Source organism: Phyllosticta citriasiana (assembly GCF_038021145.1).
Source record: "Phyllosticta citriasiana strain CBS 120426 chromosome Unknown IWZ02scaffold_11, whole genome shotgun sequence".
NCBI classification, from domain to species: domain Eukaryota; kingdom Fungi; phylum Ascomycota; class Dothideomycetes; order Botryosphaeriales; family Phyllostictaceae; genus Phyllosticta; species Phyllosticta citriasiana.
This window is the reverse complement of record NW_027117288.1, coordinates 307,478-326,479: the sequence shown is the minus strand read 5'-3', so window position 1 is coordinate 326,479 and position 19,002 is coordinate 307,478. Positions and strand designations below refer to the sequence as shown.

General features: G+C 54.3%; 7 protein-coding genes across 7 annotated transcripts; 5 read left to right on the top strand and 2 right to left on the bottom strand.

The window, feature by feature from the left end:
* Positions 1-3,280: 3,280 nt before the first annotated feature.
* Positions 3,281-4,044, bottom strand: IWZ02DRAFT_435252 (mitochondrial 37S ribosomal protein bS18m; the record flags this gene model as incomplete). Its single annotated transcript, XM_066766425.1, has 3 exons — positions 3,281-3,478; positions 3,541-3,872; positions 3,933-4,044. 3 exons carry the CDS (start codon positions 4,042-4,044, stop codon positions 3,281-3,283), a joined length of 642 nt encoding a protein of 213 aa, XP_066620271.1.
* Positions 4,045-4,191: 147 nt separating this feature from the next.
* IWZ02DRAFT_457971 (uncharacterized protein) lies at positions 4,192-7,168 on the top strand. Its single transcript, XM_066767975.1, has 2 exons — positions 4,192-6,665; positions 6,727-7,168. Exons 1-2 carry the CDS (start codon positions 4,336-4,338, stop codon positions 6,896-6,898), a joined length of 2,502 nt encoding a protein of 833 aa, XP_066620270.1. The 5' UTR covers positions 4,192-4,335; the 3' UTR covers positions 6,899-7,168.
* Positions 7,169-8,308: 1,140 nt separating this feature from the next.
* On the top strand, positions 8,309-9,876 carry IWZ02DRAFT_457967 (uncharacterized protein). Its single transcript, XM_066767974.1, has 5 exons — positions 8,309-8,849; positions 8,906-8,931; positions 8,979-9,153; positions 9,307-9,445; positions 9,499-9,876. The coding sequence occupies exons 1-5, from the start codon at positions 8,691-8,693 to the stop codon at positions 9,609-9,611; spliced, it is 612 nt and encodes a 203-aa protein (XP_066620269.1). The 5' UTR covers positions 8,309-8,690; the 3' UTR covers positions 9,612-9,876.
* Positions 9,877-9,912: 36 nt separating this feature from the next.
* Positions 9,913-12,002, top strand: IWZ02DRAFT_46295 (uncharacterized protein). Its single transcript, XM_066768308.1, has 2 exons — positions 9,913-11,623; positions 11,679-12,002. The coding sequence occupies exons 1-2, from the start codon at positions 10,044-10,046 to the stop codon at positions 11,803-11,805; spliced, it is 1,707 nt and encodes a 568-aa protein (XP_066620268.1). The 5' UTR covers positions 9,913-10,043; the 3' UTR covers positions 11,806-12,002.
* Positions 12,003-12,498: 496 nt separating this feature from the next.
* On the top strand, positions 12,499-15,365 carry IWZ02DRAFT_46297 (RNA polymerase II CTD phosphatase Fcp1). The gene is made up of 4 exons (XM_066768310.1): positions 12,499-12,855; positions 12,909-12,995; positions 13,046-14,362; positions 14,411-15,365. The coding sequence occupies exons 1-4, from the start codon at positions 12,605-12,607 to the stop codon at positions 15,327-15,329; spliced, it is 2,574 nt and encodes an 857-aa protein (XP_066620267.1). The 5' UTR covers positions 12,499-12,604; the 3' UTR covers positions 15,330-15,365.
* Positions 15,366-15,460: 95 nt separating this feature from the next.
* Positions 15,461-16,252, bottom strand: IWZ02DRAFT_457956 (uncharacterized protein; the record flags this gene model as incomplete). Its single annotated transcript, XM_066767973.1, has 1 exon — positions 15,461-16,252. A coding segment is annotated over exon 1 (312 nt), but the record flags the coding sequence as incomplete, so codon positions are not given.
* Positions 16,253-16,921: 669 nt separating this feature from the next.
* Positions 16,922-18,822, top strand: IWZ02DRAFT_470999 (uncharacterized protein; the record flags this gene model as incomplete). The annotated part of the gene is made up of 3 exons (XM_066768841.1): positions 16,922-16,978; positions 17,027-18,193; positions 18,250-18,822. 3 exons carry the CDS (start codon positions 16,922-16,924, stop codon positions 18,820-18,822), a joined length of 1,797 nt encoding a protein of 598 aa, XP_066620265.1.
* Between the last annotated feature and the right edge of the window lie 180 nt (positions 18,823-19,002).

The window sequence follows — 19,002 nt, the reverse complement described above, 5'->3', positions numbered from 1 at the left end:
AGCAGATGGGCGGATGGATGGATGGAAGGGCGTGGGGGTTACAAAAGGGGAAGCGAGGCCAAGCAAAGGAGGCGAGAAGCGGGAGGCTGGCTGGGGACGGGATGGGGCTACCGTGGTGTGTGTGTGTGTGTGTGGAGGGATCAGTCGATGGACAATGGATTGACAGAAAGGTGGGTGGTTGTGGTGGTGGGGAGCGAACGTGCGAGAGTGCGTGCGTGCGTGCAGAATGCAAGGGGCAGGCAGGTAGCCGGCGCACATGTAGACAGAGCGGCGATCCTACTGGTTGACCACAAAACACTCCAACAAAGGGGTGGAAGGGGTGTGTACTGTACCATGTACTGTACATACCCAGTCGGACGCACAGGGATGACACGATGAGGTACGTTGGGTACCGGCCGACCAGTCGCCACCTGGTAAGGTACCTGGCAGCAACAGCAGCAGCGTCGACAAATGCAGGTGCGCCTGTATGTGCCATTTATCCAGTGTGGGGGGGCACCAGCAACGGTCGACGACTACAACGGCCAGCTTGGACCATGCACGCACGCACGCACTGCTGAAAGGGGGCATGGGGGTGGTGTGGAGTGGTGATAAGCTTAAAATGACGAGTGGCGGGCGTTGCGTCTCGACGCCGTGACCCAAGACATCTGTAGGATGGTACGAGAGCACGTGGGTCGTCGTCGGCGGTCGGGAGGGTGGTCTTCTCCTTGCGAGCGGGAAAGACATCCGAGCTCATCTTCATGATCGGTGTAGAGCATCACCCATGGCAGGGCTGCCTGGCTGCGTGTGTTGTTGAGAAAAGGGGGTACTGTGTCTCCAGTGTGAGTGGTGGAATCAAGGGGTCGATCACGGATGGAACGGTACTAATTGACTTGAAGACCCCTGGTCCGACTACGTTGACGATTTGAGCGAGGTTTGAAAGAAGTGTCGCGACATCCCCCGGCCTGGCTTCTGAGAACGTGGACGAAAGCTGCTTTTTCATCCCTCGATTTTGACTCTTTGCCTTGTTTCTTTCGCTGAGGGGGAGACGCCGACCTAGATTCCGAGGCTTGGAAGATGACAAGTTGGCTGCGCTGTTTTTCTCCACCCAGGTAATTACTCACCAATTTACTTCCATGTCGCAGGCTGCGTTGATTCCACAGTACTGGGTGAAAAGTGGTTTGACCATCGCACGTTGAAAGAAATATTCGGAAGAAACGAGGAGCGGCGAAAAGAGTTTTGGACAGCCAGAGGCAATGTTGTTTAGGATTTGTGAAATCTTTAATGCTCACCTTCCAAGATATGCTCACCTTCAAGTCATTGGCAATGTGGTATGATTCACTGCCTCGTCGATTGTTCTCCTCTTCGCCAACTTTAGCTGCATTCCAGAAGACAAGCTCAAAGCGAACACAGCCACTGGATCAAAAGGACAGAGGGCGACAACATGCGCTCAATAGCAAGCCCGTCAATCAAGAAGCTATTCCCGTAGAAACAATTCACCAAAAGCAGACAGCCGCACGCTCAGCCCAGCGCGCACTCTCATCAGCATTCAAGGGTGTGGTCTGGCCATCGAGACTCGTAGTCAAATGTAGAGTTACTCGAAAGTTTCATCTCCTCCTCTTCCTCGTTGCGGCTAAGCTTATCAAAAAGGTTCCGAGCCTTATTGTCCGCACCGGGCGAACGTTGGCGGAGAAAGATTGCCTTACTGCCGTTCCAGCGGGCAATGGGCGACAGGTCTGTTCCTGACCGCAGTAATATATGCTGGAGAGTACAGAAAATCTTACCGCGGAGGGAATTGTCTTCGCTACTACTACAAAGACTAGTCGGTCAGGGCAATTCGTTTAGCAATCAATCTGATTAGAAGTCGCGCAGTAACTTAGCTCTACGCTGAGTTCGCTGTGTTTGAATAGGCTCTGAGGTGTTCCAAGGGGGGCTATGTTGGTGTTTGATCAGGGAGTGTGTTGGGAATAGGTAGCTGTGAATAGTGATGTATAAGAGATGGAGAACTTGGTGCTTAAGTGCATCGATGAAATTCCAAGATCTCTCTTTCCTTTCCTCCCATTATCTCCTTGGCAGTGCTGCTGTCAACATGACAAGAATAATCTTGATCTTCGTCTTCGTCTGTTGCATCCTGGCCACATTGACACGCGCCGACGAATTCAAAGAAAACGGGTTCCTGTTGTTTGGCACGGTAAGCACACCTTTCACAAGCCTTTACTGAGCTTGGGACCCGAATGACTGACGACCTGCCATGTTGTCTCGCCTATTAGTGCACTGATGACGCCCTATGCGACAGCCGTTGTCATGACCAAAACAACATGAAGGTGTCACCGACGATTACGACAAGCAAAATATCCCGAAATACGTCAAGACTCTTAGTAAAACATGCAATTGGGCAGGTACAGGTCGCTGCGGCTACCATGTGCGTTTTTCCCAGTTTTTCCCACGCCTCCTCTGCGGCCGGAATTGGACAGCCTTTTTTCTAAGAGCGCCGTGGAGGCGATTATGATGAATATATTTCGGCTAATGGGGTGTCTTTCGAACAGGCCAAGGATAATGCTGCTTGCGCTGCCTCCGCCCCCTGTGGTGAAGATGATAACGGCTGTCAAATCAAAGGACAGCTGCCACGGTCCAAAAAGAAGCTTTGCTGGTGCCCGGAAAGCTGTGATGAGAATACGCCTCTACACAACATTAGGTCAGACTTAGATACAGGTGAGCAGGGAGGTCCGTCCTAGATGGCTGGGCTTCGTTTCGTGTCTCCTTTGGGATTTTGGTCCTTTGTATCGCCGGGTCGCATCTATGCTTTGGCTTTGCTAGCGACCGAGGCCACAAGGACGGCATGTCACAGGAGTCGATAGTGCCGCCAGGCAGAATTAGATCTGTGTTCTTTTTAGACAACTTGGAGATGATTGATGGCTGAGCATATCACTGAGCACGAAATGAGTCCTGCGACTGGAAGAGTCAACGTTTTTAGGATACTTTTGGCGATTGCAAGCTTTGAGGTCCTCGCATTTTATTTCTCTACGCGCGAGCTCCCCGTCCAGCTATGGCCTCTTTGGCTGGTTTGAAAATCGAACATCTTTTTGTGTCAAATTCACGGATACCTCTTTACGCTACCGAGCCGTTTTACAGTTCGCTGGCGTACGACATGACGATGGCAGCTGTGATCCAACAATAACCGGTATTGCTTTCCGAAAATTGTTGCCTGAGCTTGTCCATCGCTCATTCAGAGACTCCGTCGGCTCCTGTGGTGCAGTGATCTTAGGAAGGACTGTCTAGGCCCCCAACCAGAACACCCATTGTTCTAAGCTTTGTCGATGACGACCTTGGATGTGTTCCAAATAGACTCGGGATGGGCGTGGACACTCGGCATAATCCCAAGACCTATTGCCCTGCGTATGGCCTTGGCCATCTTGCGCTGATTCTTTGGCTTCAAGCCGGTCGCCTTGCTGTGTCTGATGCGTCCGTAGTCCGACATGTAGTTGGATAAGATGGAGAAGTTCTGTGGGAAAAATCAGACGCGTCAGCACAGCTTTGGTTTGGCCCATATCCTGTTGAACTTACCTTGTACTCTTTCAGTGGGTCCAGTGCCAGAGTGTCGAAGGCATCCGACGTGGGGATAGCACGACGGCGGTCTCTCCACTTTGAAGTTTCCGCGCCCGTCAAGTCATGCGGCGCATAGACATCGCCCTTTTTCCACAGGTTCAGGCGTGTCATGAAGTTTGACTTGGTTCTGTGTTGACGGTCCTGCTCCAAGGCTTCGGAATTCCTGGCTCTCTGAGCCATCATGTAACTGTAATCTGTCCGGGCTTGGCCTCGTTCCTGTTCTGAAGATCCAGCTGAATTTTGCGATTCGCTATTTCGTTCGGCCGACTGATTGTTCCAGATAGAATAAGCTACAAGAGATCAGCTACCCGCTGTCTGTCCGCTTCTTCCCAAGCGATTGGCAGTCTCACCCGAGTTTGAGGTGCTGCCGAATTGGAGCGCGGCGCGGCTTGTAGAGAAAGCGCGCACTGATGCCATAGGAAGTGTTTGCAGCGGCTTGAAGAGAACTCTTGATCGAACCATGGCGACGACTGGTCAGTAGTGGCCGTGATGGAGTTGGGGCTTGGTGATACTGCGGTAGCGGGTGGAAGACGTCTCACCGCCTTGGCAGTTTTGCACTGCGGACGCGACGGGCACGTCCATCATCTTCTCCGCGCCGCACCTCCGCGACCCAGACCACCAGGCATTGAGCATCCACTCCACCTCGAACCCCAAGATTCCGCCCAACAATCGATGATGGCGCCTCACGATTGCCTCTAAGTCAAACATCCGCTGGCTTCGACGCCTCAATGCCGAGCTGCCTCCCTCGTCGACATGTCCACACACCTCGCCAGGCCGGTGCTCCGCCGACTCGTCTCGAGCAACCTGGCACTCCACCGCCAATGCATATATTGCCGCATTGCAGCAAATCTTCGACAATGTCAGCTGCACAAGCTGCCGCCCCAAGGTCATCACCAGCAGCGCACCATCTTTGGCCTTCCTGGTCGTTTTCTAAATGTCAAGCAACGACCCGGCGATATGGCTGCGCTCGATGTGATGCGCCGTCTCAGCGACGCAATCAGGGACAAAGCCCGGCCACCTCAATTCAACTCTATAGAGCTGGCTTGGAGCAAGTTCTTCACAGCCAGATACGAGAATTCGCAACCTCTGTCCGACGTGGAAGCCAAACAGGCCCTTGACACTCTGCGATACATGATCAGACTTTGGGACAAACGAGACGCGCTAGGGGACCCTCCATCACCTGTGGAGAAAGCTATGACACAGGAGCATTTTCTCAAGGCATTGTGCGTTATCAGGAACCCAGCGTGCATCAATTCGCAATCATACGTGCACCTCGCCGAGTTGATATATGAGCGATTCAAGAGTCAGCCTACCAAGGACCCAGAATCAAAGCGCAGGTTAGCCACTGCCCAAGAGCTCTTCTTGCACGTCCAACTCCAAAATGGCCACGCCACCTTGGTGCGGAAGTCCTTGCTCGAAGACTCTAGGGTCAAAGACCCGAGAACAAGTCAAAGTTTTGATCCCAAGTATTGGGATGGATCTCCATTGACTCTGTACTCTGTCATGCAGCACTTTGCGGATGCTGGCAACGAAAATGAGCTGCTCAAGACTTACCACTTGGTAAAAGCAGAGCTCCATGGACCGATTAACGATGAGAAACAACCGCTTGAGTATGTTTTGGCATACTTCTACGCAAAAAATAAAAACCCCGAAGAAATGAAAAAGTGGCTCGACGTTGCCTCGGAAAGATCGGGTCTCGACGTTGTTCCCGCTTCATTGTTTCCAGAAGTTGTCAAATGTTGTCTTGCGAAAGATTTTGGGTCCTACGGGCGTACACTCGTCCGTCTAACGCTTGAAAAGGTCGAGCTGAGCTACAAGAAACCAGCAGAAGAACAACCCATTTATCTCGAAAGAGATGGCAAAGCAATCTGGGATGCCGTATTACTCTGGGCGGCTGGGAACGGCAAAGGAATCGAGGAAGTCGACCGCATGATGCAGATAATGGTCCGGCAAAAGAGCTTGGATGGGTGGAGAGCCAAGCCCGACGTCGAGACGATCAACCTCTTGCTGGAATTTTGCGCATCTCGACATGATGCGTACTCGGCGGAAAGATACATACTACTTGGCCAGAAACGCGGCATAATGCCCAATGCCGCCACATACAGTTTGCAGGTCGACTACCGCCTTGCTCAAGGCGATGTCGAGGGCGCTCGGGCAGCGTACAAGAACTTGGTGGGTGAAGAGTCACTCAAGCAGGAGGATATCAAGGCAGCCAACAAGATGGTGCGGGTCTTGATTGAAAACGACTATGACTTTGACGCCGTCATGTACTACGTTGACGATCTCAACGACCGGAAAGCTATCTTTGAGATGGACACTGTGGTTGCCCTTGCCAAGCTTCACATGAAGCGTAACGAGCTTCACGAGGTCGTTGACCTTCTCAAAACACATGGGGCCCACGCCGCCACAGACGACCGCCGCAAGGTTTTTGACTTTCTCGTCTCCTACGTCTTCCTCCCTCAAACTTCGACGGTTGTGGCATGGGACATTTACGTGCTTCTGCGCGGCATGTTTTCTGAAGAATGCCTACGCGACACTCGTACCGACATGATGAAGGAATTCTTCCGACGTGGACGCGCCGACATTGCCGTCCACATCTTCCAGCAAATGCGCGAAGATGTGCGTGCAGAAGTACAACCGACTGTGGACACTTACATTACTGCCCTCATGGGAGCAGCCCCGTTCGAAGAAGATGAGCCTCTCCAAGCCATTCACAACCTGCTCAAGCTCGATGCCTCGATTGATCCGGACACACGGCTACACAATGCGCTGATGATTGCTTATGTGTCACGATTCGAGGCGGCACGCGCGTGGCGCCACTGGCTCGCCATTGTCGACTCGACCGAAGGTCCAAACTACACCAGTCTGATCGTCGCGTTCTCTATCGCCAAGGTAATGCAAACGAGTGGTGTACAGAAGGTCAAGGACTTATGGGCACTCATCGTCAACATGAACATTGAAGTCACAGAGGACCTATTGGGAGCCTACATTGACGCCTTGGCCGGCCTCGAGTTGATCGAAGAGGCTCTCGAAACCCTCAAGCGCAGCGCACGGGACTTTGGTATCAAGCCATCCCCCTTCCTGTAAGTTGAATCACTTCACCAAACCTTTGACAGATAGCGGATGCTGACTTTTAATCTGTAGTCTCGGCAAGCTTTTCAACGGCGCGAAACCGGTGACGCAGCAACGCAACGTGGCCGCGCACCTTCAAAAGGTGCATGCTGAAGAGTGGGAGGCGTTGACAGATGAGGTCAAGGGTAAACTACTGCCAAACGGTCGCTTCCTCTTCAACGTTGATAGAAAGCTGGAGCCATAATGTGCTTCTGACTGTCGCTTACGGTGTCGAGCGAAGTCTTTCGCTGGGTAGATGTGTTTAAATTGGAGGGAAAAGCTGGATGACTCATGTGCAAGAAAATTAGGAGAAGGTGTCTGAAAAAGCCATGTACAATATCATAGACTTACGACCACGGGTCCACGACGTCCCGGCAAGAAAGACTTTGTGTTGAGGCATGAAAGTTCTCGTTTTCAGAACATTCAGGAAGCAGCACGCTCCAAAGCATCAAGGCTCGCACCCTCCCAAGAAAGTGGCTCACCAAACCACTTCTCCATGTCACATCAGCCAGTTTGATGTCTGCCATGAATCTGACTACGCGCCTGCCCTCACTACGCCTCGTTTCCACCGACGCCCTCGCTGACGCCCAACCCATGCTGTCGAACTACCCACGCATATAAACCTCTTCTTCCCTCCTCTCCTTCCTCTTTGTCCCGGCACGCGTGCTGTACGCACTCAGTGAAGCCTCGTCCAAGATTGCCCTCTTCCCAGTCGAAAACTTCAACCTCCTTCGACCGCTCCCATCAGTCAGTCCCATGGACCAGCCTGTAATCTTTGAAACCCCTTCTTCAATACCCGCCGAGAAATTTACCTTTTCAATAACGGAGACCCGCCTTTGATGGGACTGTGAGAATGAAGTTTTGCTGGTGGAGGGGTGGGATGGAATATTTGGAAGTTGAGTGATAAATTAGGCTGAAATTTCACAAGCAAATAGAAAATGCGTTCGATGCCAATGGCATCTTGGAGTGATGAGACTTGCTCGGTGTTGTCTGGCCTTGGAGGCTCCAGCAGTGAGTCAACTTGGCATACTGCTCTCCCATCAAATCAGGTCCTCGAACGACACCATGCACCAGCAAAATACACGGCAGCAGCAGAAGCAGCAATGAGCAAACACACACAAACTCTCCACCCCACGTCCCCATCCCCGCGCTTCCACTCCAAAAAAGTAGACGAAGCCGGCCACGCCCTCTATATTTACTAAGCTTCAACGATAAGCATACCAGCAACCGCGTCCTCGTCGCCCCTTTCCCGCTCCGCTCGTGCATGGCGTCCGCAGCAGCCTTCCTTGACCGCACTGCCGCATGCGGTAAACTGCGCCGGCCCGTTCCTCTGGCACGTTGCGGAGCGAGTGGCCACTGGCTGGGCTAGCGAGGGCCAAGACTTTTGCTTCGGCGGTGCCAAGACCGTATCTCGACGCGTGAGGGATCGGGCGCGGCGAATGGGAGGGCGGGTGTGAGGTGCGTGGGTGATTGGGTTGATAGCTTGGATTGGTGGGTGGTTGTGCGTGCGTTCGAATTGGGCGTACGGGTTCAGGAAGCTCTCGGTGTTGGCGGCAGCAGTTTTGGCTTGGAACGGCTCACCTTTTACCACTTTGTCTGTCCACCCAATGCTGATTTTTCTTTTTCTTTTTCTTTTCTGGTCAAATGCAACATCGTTAGCTCAATGCTGGGCCGAAGGCATAGGGCTTAGTTACGTTAGCTTGACTGCTTGGACGGTAGTGGGCCTAACCGACTGAACCACCTTCCCAATCCGTCTTCGCTCGTGCTCCCACCCCGGGGAGGACGGACTACAACAACGGGCGACGCGAAGTTACCTACCCCTACCGCTCAAACGCCCCGGATATCTCATCTCGTCCGACAGAGCTCTCGGAGGTCGCCTGGAAATAAGAAAGAGAGTCCGCCGACTCGTGCACATATAAACTGGGCTGTGGCCGCAGCTGCACGGTGCGGATGCTTTCTCACAGCACTCGCGTCGATAGAGCTTCCGGTTGACAGATATGCACGTTATTTTGGCGTTGAGCAGCGCGCTGCTGTCTCCGGTGCTCGTGGCGGCTCTGCCCACTCCGCCTGGCATCCCCTCGGCGTCGACGGCCAAGAGCGAGCTGTCTGGATTGACCGTGGCAGCGCGAGGATCCTCGTCTGGCTACAGCCGCGATGTAAGGACTGACTGGAACCCAAAACAAAGTTGAGTTTGGACTGAAAAGGAAAACAGGAATTCAACCACTGGATTACCATCAGGTTTGTCGACCACCTTGGTGCTGAATGAGCGAGACTAACGTCTGCAGTGGCTCGTGCAATGCTCGCGAAACTGTCCTCAAGCGTGACGGCACGAATGTCGAGACGAGCAGCGCCTGTGCGGCGACCAGCGGCACTTGGGTGAGTCCGTACGACGGTGCTACCTGGACTGCTGCTTCGGATGTCGACATCGACCACATGGTGCCGCTCTCCAATGCTTGGCAGGTACGTTGAGGGTTTTCTTTTCCTCGGCCCTAGAAGTCATCTTTCTAGATTTTCCAGTCCTTGAAATTGTGGGCAAATTGGAAACGAGGTGCTCTTGTTATTGTGCTTTAGCGCAAGGTGGCAATGCAACATCGAGACTGACTTGAGGGATAGTCCGGGGCGTCCTCATGGACCGCAGCCCAACGCGAGGAGTTTGCGAACGATCTGGACAACCCGCAACTCTGGGCCGTGACGGACAATGTCAACCAGTCCAAGGGTGACAGTAGCCCTGATGAGTGGAAGCCACCGCTCGGTAAGATCAGATTTCTATGTTTGAATGAGTGACTCGAGGCTGACTATGCAAAGAATCCTTCTACTGCACTTATGCAAGCGCTTGGATCAAGGTCAAGTCGGTGTATAGCCTGACCATTACCTCGGCCGAGAAGACGGCTCTTGAGGACATGTTGAATACTTGTTGATCAGATGCCGGTAGGGAGGGGATTATGCGCGTAGGAAGAGGGCCCCTCAGAAATTTCCTGAAGCGCTCGAGAGATATAATTGGTTGAAGTTTAGATAGCAAAGAGACAAAGGATTTCCTGTGACCAAGATGAGTAAGGGGCCATTGCCATGATAGAAGTGCTTCAACTAAAGAACAACTTCATCGTGCTTGAATCATCAGATTTTCCACGTCGACTGAGCTTGTGATTCATAAAATGTGGCCGTGTTGCAGGGACAAAAGTTAAGGTCAGCGCCGCGACGCTAGTGGTCGATCGATAAGATTAGATGAACTTTTTGTGACTCTGCCCTCTGACTCCAACCGTGCGCAGCATTCTGCTTATCTGGACGCATTCTTGTCGCTTCTTGTTCTCAATTGCCACAAACCCCTCTCCTATCCTGCGCAACAGCCCAGTATGCCGACCATCTACATCGACGAAGACATTGGCAAGGACGAGCCCACGCAGCAGGGCACCGAAGCTTCACCCTACAAGACGGTCCAATTCGCATACCTCCAGCATCCCGGCGAAGCCCAATACCTGACGCGCAAGTCCGCCAGCGCCGACGATGAGGCCGCAAAAGAGTGGAACCCCGCTGCCAAGTCGGCATTGAAGAAGGCCGTCAACTATTTTGAACAGCAAAAGAAAAAGGCCGCACGCGAGCAGGAGCTGGCCGTCCAGCGCAAGAAGGAAGAGGAGGAGCGCAACAAGATTCTGGAGGAGGCTAAGAAGTTGTCAATTGAGGAGGACACCAGCCTGCCTGCTCCTACCAAGATCAAGCTGGACGAGGTTGGCGACCACGTCAAGCTATGCAGCGCAAAGGACCCCGAGAGCAAGGGCACTCGTGTCAAGGTTCTCGGCCGCGTCCACCGCGAGCGCAAGCAAAAGGACGTTCTTTTTGTCACTTTGAGGGATGGCTACGGCTACATGCAAGTGGTCATTAGCGGCAAGCTGGCCAAGACCTACGACGCTCTTACCCTCACCCGCGAGACGTCAATGGAGATTTACGGAGAGATGTTCGAGGTTCCCCCTGGTGCCCACGCGCCGCTCAACCGCGAGCTGCACGCAGACTTTTACAAGATCAACAAGGAGTGGAAGGCTGCTGGCGGCGAGGACGCAATTACCAACAGGGTCGCGGCTGGTGCGGATCCTAGCGTGCTCATGGACCTTCGTCACCTCACTCTGCGTGGTGAGAACTCGTCTGCCGTCATGATTGTTCGCGACGCTGTCGAGTTTGCTTTCCACACGGCCTACAAGGAGACGAGATTCCGCAAGGTCAGCCCGCCGGCCCTTGTCCAGACGCAGGTCGAGGGTGGTGCGACTCTGTTCAAGTTCGATTACTACGGCGAACCCGCTTTCCTTACCCAGTCTTCCCAACTCTATCTAGAGACCTGCTTGCCTTCTATGGGCGATGTCTACTGCATTGAAAAGTCGTTCCGTGCCGAAAAGTCTCTGACCAGGCGTCACCTTTCGGAGTATACCCACATTGAAGCCGAGCTTGACTACATCAACTTTGACGATCTCCTTTGCCATCTTGAGCACATCATCTGCCGTGTGCTTGAGCTCGCCATGGCTGACCCCGTCATTGCTGGACACATCAAGACGCTTAACCCCGAGTTCAAGATGCCCGAGAGGCCTTTCATGCGCATGAAGTACGCCGACGCCATTCAGTGGCTGGTGGAGAACAACATCCCCAACGAAGAGGGTCAGCCCCATTCTTTTGGCGATGATATTGCCGAGGCGGCCGAGCGCAAAATGACCGACATCATCAACCGACCCATTTTCCTGACACACTTCCCCGCCGAGATCAAGGCTTTCTACATGCTGAGGGACAAGGAGGACCAGCGCGTCACGGAGAGCGTCGACTGCTTGATGCCTGGCGTTGGCGAGATTGTCGGTGGTTCCATGAGGCTGGACGACTACGAACAGCTCATGGCGGCCTGCAAGCGGGAAGGACTCAACCCGAACGACTACTACTGGTACTTTGACCAGAGGAAGTGCGTATTCCCCTTTCCACATGGTGGAGGGACAGATTTACTGACGCGCCGGCAGGTACGGAAGCTCTCCCCATGGCGGATACGGTCTCGGACTTGAGCGCTTCCTGGCTTGGCTGTGCAAACAACACACGGTCAGGGACTGCTGCCTGTATCCGCGCTACATGGGTCGCTGCACCCCGTGATGACGTGCAGGGCTATCTGGGCGGCAATGGATGGGTGAGTCAGGACTGTGAGTCTTTTAGCTTGGGGAAAGATGGGCATTGGGATCAATGAGTGGCGTGAGGGCGATGGACACATGTCAAAGAAAGCTTGATTTGACGCGGGTTCGCGTGGCCGACGATGTCGAAAATGCCAAGACGGGTGGTGTGGACGTGATTTATGTCAACAGCAAAAAGTTGACGGCCACGAAAAGAGAGAGGTTGCAGAAGAGCAATGGTCGTAGAGATGGACGGTGCATGTTGTTGTTGCTGTTGTCGCGTCAAAGAGAGCGGGCGCCTGCATACGGCTAGGGCCGCCGGGGCGGTCACGTGCAGGAGCTAATCGCGGCGATACTTAAAGAAGACGCCCCGCTCCACAATGGAGCGCGCATTCTCCATTGAGGTGAGGCTCTTGGTATCGCACCGCACCGGCTCAAGAAGCGAGAGCCATACGCCTGGACCTCGACCCAGCCCCGACCGGCCCACGCGTCTCAAAAGCCCGTCAAACCACTCACGCGCCCTCAATTGTTCCGCCCAGTCCCTGACGTCCTTGGTTCGCAAACCAACCTAAGTAAGCCGCACGTCCAACCACTCCTACCGTCCGCGCACAGCTCCCAGCTCCCCTCCATCATCCCTGGTCCTAGCTCCCCCAGAGCTTCGCCCAACCCGACTGCCAAGCTCTCCATTGCCCGCCGCATGCGCATCCACCGTCGCGCCAACCTCACCACCTACCTCTCCCTCTCTCTACACACACGTCGCGCTCGCGCTGAGCATGTGAGGAGTAATGCTGTTTACCTCGCCGAAAAATCTTCACTACCCTGTCACCGTCACCAAGCTTCTGCAGAAACAGGATGACAAGGTGAAGAGGTTCGCGAAGCTCTTCTCTTACACCTATACAACTTCTGTAACCGAAGTTGATGAGTTTGGCCAGGAATATGAGGTCAAGAAAAAGTTCCCGGCCGAGTATGAGGCCGAAAAGGACGGCGCCATCAAAAAGCTCTATGTCAAAGAAGGCGACGTCATTGCCCGCGAAGGGTAGGTCGCGCTTCTTGCGCCTGCAATCGTTGCGCCCGCTAATCGCCGCGCAGAACTAAGCTCATAGAGCTCGAAGAAGAGTGTTCTCACGAAGTCCAGTGGGGTGGCATGTGTGCCAATTGCGGCAAAGACATGGACGAGTAAGTCGATAAACTCGGTCTTTGGGGCTTCCGCTGACATCCTGGCGCAGAGTGAGCTACAACACGACCGTCCGCGATGTCGACCGCGCCACCATCGTGGGTACTCCGGTCAGCACCCAGCTCAAGATTAGCGAGGCCCGAGCCGTACACGCTGAAGAAGAAGCCAAGCGCCGGCTTCTTACCAACAAGAAGCTCTCCCTCGTCGTCGACTTGGACCAAACCATCATCCACGCGACCGTCGATCCGACCGTAGCCGAGTGGCAGAAGGACCCGAACAACCCAAACTACGATGCTGTCAAGGATGTGCAGTCTTTCCAGCTTCAGGATAATGGTCCAGGCGGAAGGGGCTGTTGGTACTACATCAAACAACGTCCTGGCTTGAAACGGTTCCTCGAACAGATTTCCAAGGTTTACGAACTGCACATTTACACCATGGGCACCCGGCAGTACGCTGATAACATTGCCAAGCTTGTGGATCCGGACCACAAGATTTTTGGCGACAGAATCCTCAGCCGTGATGAAAGTGGCAGTCTGACGGCCAAGACTCTGCGTCGCATCTTCCCAGTGGATACAAAGATGGTCGTCATCATCGACGACAGAGGAGATGTTTGGAGCTGGAACAACAACCTGATCAAGGTGACACCCTATGACTTCTTTGTTGGCATTGGCGACATCAACAGCAGCTTCTTGCCCAAGCGCCAAGATGGTCCTCCTGCGGAAGCGCCTGCAAAGCCGCGCCCGGCGGAACCCATCGCGAGCGCAACAGAAGAAGAAACCAATCCCGAATCGCCTGCCGTTTTGGAGACGTCGACTCCACTCAAAGCTCATGCCCTGCCGCCGAAGCAAAACGGAGAGACTACCACAACTCTTGAAGATCAGCTGGTGGCCATGAGCGGAGGCGACAATCCCGACTTGCTCAAGGAGCAGACCAACGAGCAGAATGAGACGATAGCAAAAGAAATGGAGGACAGACCGTTACTGCGCAGGCAAGAGTTACTCGACAAGGCGGATGCCGAGGCAGAGGCCGACGAGGCGCAAACACAGGATCAAGCCGACACCAACAGTGATTCCCACAAATCCCGACACAACCTTTTGCATGACGATGACGACGAGTTGGTCCACCTGGAAACAAACCTACGCGCCGTACACCGCAATTTCTACGAGCAGTATGAAAAGAGACGCTCCGGCGCACAGGGTGGCAGGATTGCGCAACTCAAAGGCGAGAAGAGTCCAAAGAAGCGGCCTGTTGGTGATTTGGACATGGTGCCAGACGTTGGTCAGATAATGCCTGAAATGAAGCGCACTGTGCTCAAAGGTGTTTCGATTGTGTTTTCAGGCGTCGTGCCGCTGGGCACGCACATCCAATCGTAAGTCGGGGACGAAAGCTTGCAAGAATTGGTGCTGACCCTTATCAGATCGGAATGGGCGGTTTGGGCTAAGAGCTTTGGAGCTCAAATATCGGAATACATCAACAAGAAGACAACGCACGTTGTGGCGGCCCGTAACAGGCGCACGCAAAAGGTGCGGCAAGCAGCGCGGCACTCCCACATCAAGATTGTCACCACCGACTGGTTAAAAGAGTGTTGTGTAAAGTGGACGCGCATGCCGGAATCGCCTCATTTGATCCATGTCGAGCCGGACGAGCGTGGCCTGCACGGCAGTCACCAAGGCTCGCCTCTAGATGAGCTGGAGGACAGCAACATCCTGTCATCGTCAGAAGACAGCGGAACGGTGGACACTGAGCTGGACGAGCTGGGCGAAGGCGACGACTTGAACACGGATGAGGAAGAACTCGACGGAGTCATGCCAAGCATGGAAATGGGAGACAGTGACCTGGTCATGGACGAAAAGGACAGGCAAGAGATGATGGACGAGCTGGCTGAATTCCTTGGCGACAGCGACACGGAGGAAGACACGAGCGAGCCATCGGACCCGGAAGGATTCGAATCGGACGCTAGCGTAGCGACGAAAAACGGCGTCGGGGCCAAGAAGCGGAAACGACGACCAGAGTCGGCGGAAAACTCGGGCGAGGAGAGCGACTCGAATGCAACGGACGACGGGGTAGCAGGGGTCGGGGTCGAGTCGAAGCTCCAGCGTCGCAAAAAGCGTGCGTTTGAGCGAGTGAGTAGCCTGACGAACGTCTCGACAGCTGACCACTCCTCAGGTCTACCGAGTCCCGACACGACGGGACCGGAAGAGGGAGTGGAGGGCGACGAGGTCGACGCAGGCGACGCGCACGAGCCGGACGAAGACGAGGACGACGACGCGCTGGAAGCCGAACTGCTCGCCGAATTCGAAAAGGACGACGAGGACGAGGACGAAGGAGAGGAGTAGAGGAATATCTTCTCGTGTTTCATTTTCTCTGGAAAATACTTTGTGCTTTTAGCCTAGCGCGGTGCCATTCATCATTCTGGTTGATGCATGCCACTACTGCATAGCGAGGGAGTCTGGATCTGGATAGCCTCTTTTTTTTTTTTTTTTTTTTTCCTTTTTTTTCTCTCTCTAGGTAGGAGACGAGGTATATTTGTGCGAGGCCCTGGCCTTCTTTCTCTCATGACAAGAACTTTTTCTATTTGCTTTTGGAGTTTAGTTGGCAGGATAGCGACAGGCAAACAGCGGATCATGAGGGCGACGACATGAGCGATTGAAGCGACATCATGTTCATGAAGCAATGGATTAGAGAGGAGAGATGCAGCAGCTGTATGTATGATGGAGCGAGACGCGTGGAGGAGAAGGAGGAGCGGCAGGAGAGAGAAAAAAAAAAAAGTGAAAGGCATCCAACCACGAAGGGTCCCGATGCAAGATGCAGTGCAACGACTTGGCCCATCTTGGCCACGGGCATGGTTTGTGAATGCAGTGGTCGAGCCACGGACAAGCTGACATGGTGTGATGGCTAGGATAACGGAAATGCTTTTGAAGCAGCTGTTTGGATTCGGCGGATGCTGCGCGTTGAATGCCGTGGTTGTGTATGTGGCGCAGCGCTAGGTCGGCCACGGTGGCGGCACACACGGGGAAGAGGGCGTTGATTGACAAGGAAGTTGACGTCGGCCTGCCGTGCGCCACAGTTTTTTCTTTCTCTCTCTACTGACGACCTGCGGTCCGAATGAGGCTGGCTGGACTGTTGGCCATTGATGCTTGGCCGGGCTGTCTTGAAGAAAGCTTGTCCCCTGCTGTGTTTGCCGTCGTGTCTCACGGCGAGTGACACGATGCCAACGACGACGACGGCGGCGGCGGCGGCGGCGGCGATGACAGAGGGGATATCGTACCTGTAATCACGCACTGCGCAGCTGCTGGGTCGCCCTTTGATCGCGTTGGTTGTGGTTGTGGTTTTTGCCCCGACCATCCTTGCTGCAAATCGCGCAGAATGGTCTGACTTTTGGTCGCGTGCAAGTGGCATTTTGATCTCTCTCGTCGTCTCTGCGTCCTGTCAGTCAGCCACCACCACCCGGCCAGCCAAGAAATGTGGACGCCCCGTCCTGTCTGTGTCTGCGCCTCACGGCATCCCACAATTTTCTGCTGAATGTTGTTTTCTCTCCTGCCTACCTACCTGCCTATCTACAATTATTGTGCCTTCTGCCATTTTCAGCGGCTTCAAGTTCCCGCTGCAGGCACGCGTTAGCCGCTTCCCCCACGCTCATACTTGCTCCGTGTGTGCCGCAGTATTCAATTGTCGACATTGGCTTCGTCTGTCGCGTCCGTCTCACCAGCGCGCGCTGATGCACCTCTTTTTCAATTATCCGCCCGCTCGCTTTTGATCTACAGCCCCCTCATTCTGCTCTACTCTTGGCCTGCCTTACCCTCTCGCTCGCTTGTGGGGCCGTTGCCTTCTTTAATCCTCCTGCCTCCTCCCCGGTCCGCTGTTTTTTCCTTCTCTCTGTTTCATCCTTGACTCCACTCTCTCAAATCACCACTCGCCTTTGCTCAAGATGCTGGTCACTGCTACTGGTCTCTCAGTCGAGATATGGTCCATGATAGTGGAATACGTGAGTTGAATGCACAAGTCCACAGAGCATGGGTTAACGCTGTCTTAGGTTCTCCGACCTACTGACTTGAAAAATCTCTGTTTGGTATGCAAACAGTTGCACCAAATTGCTGTGCGCAGCCTCTACCGCGACGTCATTCTCGACGTGGGCAGCACCGCAGACCTCAACTTGGGCGCTTTCCTGAATCCGCGCAACGTTGGTTTGCAGCACATTCGCCGGCTGCACATCTATCTTGCCGACATCCAGGACAAGCGCAATCAGCTCCAACAGGCCCACTTCGCCGTGCGCATGATTTTGGAGTTTCTGCCCGAAAACATCCTCGAGAGATTTTCGTGGCACCCATGGCAGCCCTTCTCCGCAGAAAACTTGCTCCTCTTGTACCGTCGCCAGCAGCGCATGACTTTTCTCGAGGGCATCTCACTCGACAAGAACGTCTTGGATCAACTCGAAGGCTCCAAGGACCTGGACCGCATCGCCGAGAATGTGCGCGCACTGGGCCTTTATCCAGACAGCCGAGACGTGCTGGACTTTTGCAACATCTTGATCCGCAAAAACTCGCGCGTCGACAAGCTCATCATCAATGCCAGCTTCAATCCGACGGACTCGCTGTATTCAGCCCGCGAATTTCACGATTCGAGCACCGGCCCCGGCCTCATCGCCACCAAGCTCTTCGGCCACATGTCCCCCTTTGAGGAGTGCAAGCCGTGGCCCCTTGTCGAGTTCACGTTGCAAAAGATCCACCTCAGATATTCCGCCGAGACGTACTGCCGCGTAATAGACTTTTCGGCGCTGCGGAAGCTGGCCTTGTCCGACTGCCCCGGCGCGTGCACCTTATTTGCCGAGCTTAGCAAGAGCAATAGGCTGCCAAATCACCTCGACACGCTCGAGTTCAAGCACACGGACAACGCAGAGAGCGACGCCCTACATGCGCTGGACAATTTCCTCTGCCTCGTCACAGGTCTCAAACATATTAGGATTGACATAACCAATGTCACCGAGCTACCGGCTGCTGAGGGAATCATCAGGCATGGGAAGACCCTAAAGCAGCTCATTGTGCATGCAAATGGCCCGGATCCGAAAGAAGAGGAACATGTGTACAGTGTGCCAGATTTTGAGCGCATATGCGCAGACTGTCCGTACTTGGAGCAAATGTCCGTTGGATTTCCGATGACTAGCATCGTCTCTGGAAAGAGCGAAAGTTATGCCGCATTCGAGGCAAGTTTACGATCCGAGATCAAAGATGCTGAAGACTGACCAGCGTTTGCAAATAGACTGCCCTATCCAATCTTCCCAACCTTATCACGCTCAACATCACAACCTGGCCCAAGAACAGCAACGGCTCCAGCGCTCTCTCTCGTTCCATCTACGCCATTCTCCTCAACAATGCCGCCCAGTCCCTCCTCTCTTCGCACAAGCCCCTGGCAGCACTCGATCCCTCCGGACCGCACCCACGGTCGACACCCCGCGCACGCGTACCCTCCCGCCTAAACCTCATCGCCTTTGGCCCCACCGATGCACTGCACGCGTCGACGCCCTGCTCCCCGCTGTCCGCATCCACCAACTCGTCGCCATTCGCCAACGGCACGCCCGCGTCGCTCGACGACGACGCAGACGACCGCCGCCGCTCGCTATGGCAGGTCGTGTTCGTCAAGGGCACCCAAGTGGGTCCATTTGGCGAGCAGGCGCCCCTGGCCGTGCGCGTCAGGGGCCGCTTGCGCCGCTACATCGAGCCGCGCAGCGAGGTGCTCGATTTTGGTCTCGCGCGCGCGAAGAAGATGCCGGGCGGTGAGGCGGGCGCCGCTAGGAACACTCTTCCAACCACCGGCGTGACGGTGAACTTTTGAGATTCCTGTGCTGCGCTTGCAGCAGGAGAGGTCAAGATGGCGTCAAGGGAGACGAGAAGGGCAGAGAGTGTGGTAATTGGAGTTTGGTCTTCGGCTCAAGTCGTGTCTTTTGATCTTTTTGTCTTGTTCATCTTCCTGCATCAGTCGCGGGGTTTGGCTTTCTGGTCTTTCATGCTGATA